The 9740-nt window shown below is 43.0% G+C and overlaps 1 protein-coding gene and 1 pseudogene across 1 annotated transcript; one reads left to right on the top strand and one right to left on the bottom strand.

Moving 5' to 3' along the window:
• Positions 1-275: 275 nt before the first annotated feature.
• Positions 276-638, top strand: LOC147737254 (U7 snRNA-associated Sm-like protein LSm10; annotated as a pseudogene).
• A 5812-nt stretch (positions 639-6450) lies between these two features.
• Positions 6451-7617, bottom strand: LOC147737253 (uncharacterized). Its single transcript, XM_086934555.1, has one exon. It carries the CDS (start codon positions 7408-7410, stop codon positions 6451-6453), a length of 960 nt encoding a protein of 319 aa, XP_086790681.1. The 5' UTR covers positions 7411-7617.
• Positions 7618-9740: the final 2123 nt, after the last annotated feature.

Raw genomic sequence — 9740 nt, 5'->3', positions numbered from 1 at the left:
CACGTTTCTTGTTTAAACGTCCTGTGTGTTTGCTATTATCTCCAAATTCGAGGTTCAATGACATACTCTGCCTATAAATAATGGTGGCGCGGGATACAGATTTGTTCTTTCTGAGAAGTTGGGATCTTGCAGTGTTAGTCAGATCGGCATATTTTTACGACCATGCTGAAAGCTCATTCCTTGGAGGAAGAAGAGAGACTGACGGGTGAGCGATCTTGAAACCCCACCAGGGATGATTCCGCCAGCTCAGGGCGAGTGAGCTTTGCTGCCCTACAATGGAAGTCACTCACTTCATCAAGGAACGGACTATTGCAGAGAACAGCCTGATAATACTGCTGTAAGGCATTCACAGGCTTGTCACCACTGTGGATCTATGGGACGAGAGCACCGCAAAGGGAAGTGTCATCAATGTGGACGCCTTTATGAACATCCGCCTCGTGGAGGTGACCTACACAGACCGGAAGGAACTTGTTTCCGAGCTGGATGACCTGTTTGTGAGAGGCCGGAACGTCCGCTATGTTCACATTCCCGATGAGGTGGACATTATTAAAAAAATTGAGAAACAGCTGGAGACCATTTACAGAGTTCGCAGATTTGGCAAGAAGGGGCAGAAGGAATTCCTTACAAATAAGAAGTAGAAGTGTTGTGACTTCCTATTGAATCGAAATGTGTTTTTCCTTTTTTTGTTTTTTTAGGGATGTAAGTTATTCTTGTACACCACAATGAGAGAACCTCCTCCGAAAGCAATTTCTACACATTTCAATAAGTTGTGCTCCGTTTTTAATGGTTTACAGCTCAGACCACAACCAAAGGTGCATCTGAGCAGCCAGTTAACTGATGCACATGCGTAGGTGCTTAGGAGAAATGAAGACCAAACTCTAGGGTTCTGCAGGCACTGACAATGATTGTCTGATTTGTGCGAGGAAACAATGAACTTTGTTTACTGACCCTTCCTTCTTAATTCTACCTGCTACCGGCACTGCTGCTCAGGCTGGCAACTAGAGCCAAATTTCGAGGGGGGGCTTGAAAATATTTCGGGGGGGGGGGGGGCTGATTCTTCCACCACGGACGGAGTGGCTGTACCTCATTTGAAAGTAAATCAGCCTCATTTACAAGTAAATGGTCTTTGAAAGACCTGTTAAGTACTCGGGTGCGGCTGCAATTTGATGCTTGCCAGCCCGCGAAGCTGTCTCCCCCCCCCCCGGCTGACACACACGACGGGGGGGTTAGTGGGGCTGAAGCCCCGTGAGCCCATTGGGTGTTGCGCGCCTGCTGCTGCTATGCAGTAGTAAACGGGTAGTATTGATGTTGCTGGAATCTAAAACGTCATGGCAAGTTATTATTTTTTTCGCTATCATTAAAATGGCCTTATTTGTCAACTTTTCTTAAAATCAAAAGAGCAAATTCTATTTCCCTTGTTCTTTTTGTTAGATTTTGATATGCATATATTTGTTTGAGGCACTCTATGTATGCAACACATTCCCCACAGCTATGTAATCGCAGCATTTTTTTCCTCAGTGCAATTGATTTCTCTTCTCCCATTGACAGGCTGACCTCAAGTTATAAAACCGTTTGCTTGCGTGATCTTGGCCGTGTTTGTTTAAATTATGTGAACAGTACACTATAAATAGTCACGTTCCTAGCTCGGTGGTTGAAACAATACCTGGGCTGTTCAGCTTGGTGACTATAAACAGCTATCTGACATCATCCTGCAGTGTACATTCCGGGCATACACATTTACACAAACCCCTTGAAAAAATACAGATGTCTCACGAGCCACAATCTAACCCTGTGTAAACAGTGACCTGTGGGCAAGGGAGTGTGGCTTGTACCGTGGACAGAAAGTACAAGGCGAGGGGAGCACAGCCTTAGGCCAGGTATAGAGGACTAGGCTGTAGCGTCTTTCCTTTAAAACTAATGGGGAGATACCTCGCTGGGTCAGAGTTCAGAGCTTTACTATTGATACCAATTCACAGGAACAACGGGTGCATTCTTGAGCACCTCAGCAGGTTGAGCGCCGCTTCCAGAGAAACGTGGTGACAAAGAGGTATGTATTGCTGCAGGGCCAACCTAACTATTGCGTCGAGTAATGTTATTTATAAAGGGCAAGAAGAGAATTCAGTGTGTTTTGTGCACACACATATAGTGCTTTTTGGTTAATATTGTTTTAGGAGAATGCATGTGAAAAGGAGCTTCTTTGGAGAAAATTGGTTTTACCTATGACCGTTTTTAGGGTTTATGTTCTTGGATAAGTGTTTTTTATTTGTGTAGTGGCTGTGCAGCTTTTCAGAGTCTGCGACGCATCATTTCTGTGGGAATTACACTTCTATGCTGAACTGTAGAAAATACTAAGCAACTCCCACCCTCTTTTGGAGGGAATCCCCCTTCATGGATTCATCTTCGCCATCCAAAACGAGCAAAATGACGCCCATCAATTTCATTGACCTCACCTGACAACCTTCCGCACATTACATAAATTAGTCCATCCTCCATGATTTCAGTGTGCTCACCCTCTAAAACGAGTCTTTAGAGTCTTAGGGCGAAGAGGTGTGCGGAGGTAGACAAAATTGGTGAGGGTGTACGAATGGGCAGCAGGTGCCAAAGCTAATTCCACGAGAATTTTGAAAATCCATCCGCTTTCATTGCATTGCTGTAGAATTAACAATCTATGAGGAATTACACACAGTTCAAAATCCTACAAACATCTACATGTTCTGCATGCATCTCTGCATTAACTGTAAACTAATATGGTAATACACTGCCTCTTCCTCCCCATCATACTGATGCCTTTTATTTATGTTTTCGTTTTTAAAACATAAATAAAAGGCTTTGTCATTTACAATGCCAATAGCTTAAACTTGCATAAATGCAAGATCTATTGCATTGCAAATGCTTGTTAAATCTGAGCTGCAGAATCAAAGGAAAATGGAAAGTATTTCATGACTTTATTAAGCTTCTGAAATGTAGAGCAGTATACAATTTCTAAAGAAAAATTAAAAAAGCATTCATAAAAGCAAAGCGTTCCATAAACAATGGCAAAACACTGTTTCGGTTGTTTTTTATGGCGCGAAAATGAGTAAACACTGAAAAGCACAGTTTTTTTGAGGTATGGAAATCACTGGAAAACACTGAAAAAACACCAGCAGAATTTACCAAAAATAGAAACTGAAAACAGGAAAGCTTATGTATACTGCTCAGCTTCTGGCATTATGCAGAAAAACCAGGGTAAAGGGTGATGAGTGGGATATTTCTTACAGTGGAAACAATCCCCATGTTCAGGGTCTGTGATATACAAAATCAGTAACATTTTTCAGAGTATGTGGGAGGAGTAAGATTTATAGGATGGTCACTCCAAGCCACACCACAGAAGCCAAGATGTTTGGAATACTGTCTGGTTACCAAATGTAGAGTTTTACAGCCTTCCGGTGAATGTCTCAGCTCTTGTGTGTTTCCGGAGTTTTTTATTTTATTTTTAACTGAACATGAGTGACAAGAATTTGCCTCAGAGACTAATTTTAATTTTATTTTGGCACATTACAGAGTTCTGAAACTGAGGGTGAACAGGCCCTGGTAATTAACCCCTTATACTCAGCAGGCTGCAGCGCTAACACTGCTTTGAGAAGGGACTGGGGGCAGGCAAACGCAGACAACCAATAAGTTGTCTGCCTTGATTCAGTAGATCACTTTGCCTGAACAAATGAAAGCAAACATTTATGGATGTGTGGACTTAATCACCTGAGGATTCAAGAAAAAAATAAATTGATGTATTTCTAGTGATTTCAGCAGGTTCAGGTGATATAAGAAGCAGCGTAGGGCCATATGTACAGATTTTAGGGAAAGCGATTTCCTAATTGCGATTCTTGTGAATCACAGTTAGGAAATCGCTATCCCAAATGTATGAAATTCTTTCAGTTTTATTCAGCGATTCCTAGGTTGTTGCAAATCTCCCTACCTCATGAATATTCATGAGGTAAGTTGCAGTTTGAGACCCGCTGGGAATAGCAGCCATCATAGATCACCATGTCTGATTGCTTATTAATGAAGCAACTTTTGTTTAATTAAATGCAGCCCATTTTCTTTAAAGGAACACAGGATGCATTTAAAAAAAGAAAAACCTTGAAGTTTAATTGTTTTTTTTTTTTAGATTAGGCAGTGGTCTCCATAGGACCACTCCCTGCTGTTAACATATATTCTTTTTTTATTCTCAAAGGGGAAGGGGTCCCATTGCAAATGGGTTAACACCTCCTTCAAGGAGTCAGTAAAAGTTGAAAATTATGCAACTGTAATTTGGTCGCAAAACATTCATACATTCCATTCAGATTCAGTATTTGGGAGGGACGTCCTAAACACGCCGCTTTCAAATACTGAATCGCAAAGACAAATTGAAATTCGGAAATGAGCTACCGAACCACAACTTGTGTTTTGTACAAATGTAAAAGTATGTTTTGTACATGTGTAAAAGTATGTTTTGTACATGTGTAAAAGTATGTTTTGTATATATGTAAAAAGTATGTTTTGTATATATGTAAAAGTATGTTTTGGGGCCAGAAACGGCCAGACTGCAAAAATGGTTTCTACATATGGCCCTTAGGTTCCAGTGAGTTAAGCTACGACAACTGTCAGTCAGCCGGGCCTCAGTCTAACTCACGGATCAGTTGATGAATGCTGATAATTGATGTCAGTCCTGGATGTTGTTGACTGATGTCAGCTCTGGTTGTTGGAAGATGTTAACTTATTGTGAGTCCTGGATGTTGGGGTCTAATGTCAGTACTGGGTTTTGGTAACAGATGTCAGTTCGGGTTGTTGGTGCTGGATGACCCCCCCACCCCCAGTCCCACCCCCGAGGCAAAGTTGCATCTATCGTGAAAAATGACGGACCATTTGTATTCTGCACTATGAAACATTAGGATCAGTTTTGCAGAAGCTTTTTCAAACACCTGCACTTCTTAATTTGTGCACAGGGGCAATATTACCATATTTCAGATGTTTGCGTGATTTCGTCTTTATAGATAGACTATTTATGTTTTCTTCTGATTTAGGTCGCTGAATAGGCTTTCATTTTACACACAGCAGGAGTCATAACAAAAGATTCCATGAGGAAGGATATGTCAGTGAAATGTTCTACATTACTAATCTTTACACTATTGACAAATACTATCAATATCATCTGTGCAAAAATAAAAACATTTGTAGAATTGATTGTGTTTTCACTTTCACAGGCAATATCTTTGAAGTGGTTTTAATAGGACATACTGGGCAACAATTGGTCGCAATCGATTACACTTGGTCACAATGGTTTGTGATTTTTCATTTTTTGTCCCTAAAGGCATATTCTAACATTTGACACTCTTCAAAAAATCTCCATGCATTGTTCTCTGGTACATATTTTACAATTCCCACACTAGAGTCCATACACAACTTACCACATTAATATACTGTTCACCAGTCAGGACGTTTCAATAAGTATTTGTTTTACTAGTATGACAACGTGCCAAGGCTAGAGTCTCTTTGGCTTTTTGAATAGCAGCACATTTAAATTACCCTGTTGGCTTTCATTCATTAGCTTGTTGTAGGAATTTAGAGAAGAGCATTTCAGTTAACTGCTTCCACTTTTCTGCTCATCACAATTTTCTTTTTTATATATGTAATCGCCTTGATCTTTTCCATGAGCAAAGTCACAGGAGGGAGCAGCTCTCTTACTACTGCAACTTATTTTATGTCAATCTGCTGAACGTTTGGCATGGGAATGTTTATAAAACAGTGTGAGTGTGTTGGGGGTGGGATGTGTGTGGGTGGGGGGTGTGTGATATGGGGTGAATGGGGTGTGTGGTGAGGGTGCATTGGGACTGGAGTGCGTTAGGAATGCGGGGGCGTTGGGGATGCGGGTGCGTTGGGGATGAGGGTGCGTTGGGGGAAGCGGGGGCGTTGGGGGGAGGCGGGGGCGTTGGGGGGAGGCGGGGACGTTGGGGGGATGCAGCGGTGTTGGGGGGATGCGGGGGCGTTGGCGGGATGCGAGGGCGTTGGGGGGGATGGGGGGCGTTGGCGGGAATGCGGGGGCGTTGGGGGATTTTGTAATTAAAAAAAAGCCCTTACAAGTTCCACCTTAAACAGGTTTGCAACTAAGCTAGATTTGCACTCACCCATTAAGTCAGATTACCATTCTCACTTTAGCTTTTCAAAGATATTATTTCTCATGCAAACCGGATATTTTCTCCCTCATACGCCTAGGCAGACTGAGTTATTCATACATTCAAACACTGTTATCACTAGCCGCATGGTTTTGCAGCGCACTGCTAACTTTTTTTGGGCAATTCCATGCTATCTCATCAGTAAGATGGATTTCAGAATTAGAGCTTGCATAATATTCACTGCATTTGTAGGGATTCAGTTCAGGTTAATGTCCATATGTTGTACTTTCTTTTAGTTTACATGGAATTATGTGAATGAACATCATTCCTGAGCAGAGGCGTGCCTAGCGTGCGTTCTCTCATGGTGAGTCAGGCTAATTTTGTGGTTGAATCCTTTCTGACATTCACTGCACCAGTAGGGTTTTTCCCCTGTGTGAGTTCTCTCATGCTGGGTCAGATGAATTTTCTGACTGAAGCTTTTTTGACATTCTTCACACTGATGGGGCTTTTCTCCTGTGTGGGTTCTCTCATGATGTACAAGATGGATTTTCTGACTGAAGCTTTTTTCACATTCTGTGCACATATAGGGTTTTTCTCCGGTGTGTGTCTTTTCATGCTGAGTTAGACTACATCTCTTAGTAAAACATTTTTCACATTCATTGCACTGATATGGCTTTTCTCCAGTGTGAATTTTTTCATGCTTAGCAAGAGTACTTTTATCGTGGAAGCTTTTCTGGCATTCAGTGCACTGATATGGTTTATGTCCTAAGTGTGATCTTTCATGTAATGTGAGACTGATTTTATGACGGTATGTTTTACCACATTCAGAACACAAATGCCGTTTTTCTCCTGCATGTGCACCTTCATGCTGAATTAAACTCGCTTTTTTGCTGAAACTTTTTCGACATTCAGTGCACTGATATATTTTTTGTCCCAAATGTGTTCTTTCATGTCGTGTCAGATAGTGCTTTTGACTAAATCTTTTCTCACAATCAGAGCACTGATAAGGCTTTTGTTCAGAGTGCGATTTCATATATCGAGTCAAGTAGGATTGTTGAGTAAAGGTTTTCTCACATTCGGAACATTGATAAGGTATCTCTACTGTGCACCTCTTTTTCTGTACTGTCCTGTTCAAATTACAAGTCTCTTGTGAAGTGCATGGGTACACTACTTCTGCAATCTGCACAGTCTTATAAATAATGTACACTGTTTTTTGATTCAAATTGTGCTGCTGTTCTGGCTCTTGCTTGACAGTCAAAAAACCCTCCATCTCCTCGATCATGTGTGTCCTTGCTGCCCCCAACTTAAGGGTTCATTGACATAAGAAATTAGAGAGAATCCAGAAACTGCATTTACAATCAGTCAGCGACTCTGCTCTGTATTGTCGTTTCTTCCTAGCCAAATCCAGCTTTTAGAAATTGGTTTCTTCTAAAATCTCTGGAACATCTCTCTCTTTGTAGTCTATTTGCTGCAAATGACAGAATCCTTAAGTTTTGTTCCTGTCCACACTTGGAGCCACCTGCAGTATAACAAAAAAAAATTAAAATTAAAGTGAAATATCTTTCAAAGTGTAAACTAATTTTAACGAAAATATTTAACAGTGAATGGCAGCATTCTGGAAGTAATGCATGTACTTTTCCGATGGGATAGAGTTGGTATGGTTTTGAGGCAAGGATAAATGAGACCAACATAAAATAAAGCAGATTGATATATTAACAATAAGTGTGCACTCACTCATATCAGTAACATAAAATGATAAATCTATTTACATTTTGTATAGACCGTTAAAGAATTAAAAACAAATTGTTTTGCCATGTCGAATGATATCAAAATGAATAAACTACATTTGAAACGTGCATAATCTTGTGAAAGGCAGACACAGGAAGATGGCTGAATGAAAGCCTTGAACGATTGCGCTGCCGGGCACCCAGCCTAATCCTACAGAATCCAGTACTCTCCCAAGGAGTTAGAGGTCAGACCCCTAGAGGAGGTCCCACGCATAGAGCCATCCAGGTGGTAGAGCGGGCTCGGACTGACTTCCTACCATGATCGAGCGCACAGATGCCAAGGTGAGTGCCATACAGTGGCAGCACAACAATTGTAAATTGAGCTTGGCGGACCAAGGGGGCCGCAGACTCCACTTTCCGAGCCCCACGAAACCATGATGGGAAGCGCATAGATGCCTGCAGAGGCTTGGCTGAGATGTACTGGCACAGCCGGGCACACTGGGGTTGAATGGCTTCCTAGAAATAAACTGATCGCTGGGGCACGCAATGCTGGTTGGAGCCTAGAAGCCTGAGGATGGTTGCCACAAGGACAGTGGCTAGATAATGGAGATGAGGTCAGCACAGTCCCCAGGCGGTAACTGCCCTTGCCCTTCCTGAGTTGCGGACTGCTGATGCAGAGAGCGTATACAGTTGCAGGAGGCCTGCCTGAGAAGGCATAGAGGGCCGGGCTTGTGAAGTGCATACAAGTTGACATACAGGTGCCACCTGTGCAACCCCTCCTCCCTCCCCATTGACGTGATCATATAGTTGGGACTGCGACCCGGTAACCCTGAGCTCCCAACTGATAAGAGGTTGCTGAGAAGGGATCTTCCAGCTACTAACCATTGAGACGTGGGCGGAAGTGGATGAGAGGGAGGCTTGAGGGCTAGGTCCTTGCTCATACCTCGGGGGACATTGCCTGGTTCTGCTTCATGTTCTTGTTCTGGAGGTAATAAGTGGCAGACAGACCTGAAGAAGACAGTCTGACCTGCAGTGGGCTGGGCCGCTGTTTTGAGAGGGTACCCAGGGGATAGCAGAGCACCTGCTGAGACATAGAATTTGAAGGAGGGGGGTAGGCCCCTGTGGCAATAACTATTCTGTGTAGTTATGAGCCGAGATAGATCTTCTAGAACAGGCCAATAACAAAAAATGTACAGATATACAGAGGTGGGAGGAGGCCCTGCATGGAACTCGCAGAGCAGACAAGGCCTATTTCCACGGGCGGATGAAATGTCCACTCCCCAGATACCGATGGCTATTACCCAACTGAAACAGACACTAGAAGAATAAATGGATTCCATATTCATTGATAGTAATATTTGGATCGCCATAAGGTGAGGGAGCGACTACTGCAGGCAGAACTAAATGTGGTTGAGCTCACTGCAAAACTGGCTCCTAATCCTCACCCAGGTTAAACTTCCATCATTAGCAATTTAGGGGTCCTGAGTTCCAATCGTTACCCTTCTTCCTCCCCATCCTTGCCCAAGGTGGAACCCAACCCATCCACCAGACCCCCTAACCATTGGGTCTTTACTGCCCCTCAACACAAGAAGCCCATCGAGGACCACCCTTTCACCTATGGAGGGAACTGGCCTTCTCCTGCTACTCACATATCATCACCCAATGCTCACCCCCATAACAATAAATAACAGCACTCTAGATAACTAAGCCTACTAAACTCCCCTCCTCTCATCACTCCTACCTCAAGGAGCACCCCACTCACCCACTGTGCTTCCCAACACCTGGCACTCAACTCCCCTATAGCACAAAAGACACATGGAGGAAAACTGTAGAACACCACTTCCCTCTACTCTTCATACCCCCTCCATGCCACCAACCACCAGCC

Source organism: Lissotriton vulgaris, chromosome 1_1 (genome assembly GCF_964263255.1).
Source record: "Lissotriton vulgaris chromosome 1_1, aLisVul1.2, whole genome shotgun sequence".
Classification (NCBI taxonomy): domain Eukaryota; kingdom Metazoa; phylum Chordata; class Amphibia; order Caudata; family Salamandridae; genus Lissotriton; species Lissotriton vulgaris.
Note: the sequence above shows the minus strand (reverse complement) of the source record. Positions and strands in the feature narration are given on the sequence as shown.

Coding starts and splice junctions, on each gene's coding strand:
- LOC147737253 (XM_086934555.1), bottom strand. CDS start 7,410: ATGATCGAGGAGATGGAGGGTTTTTTGACTGTCAAGCAAGAGCCAGAA.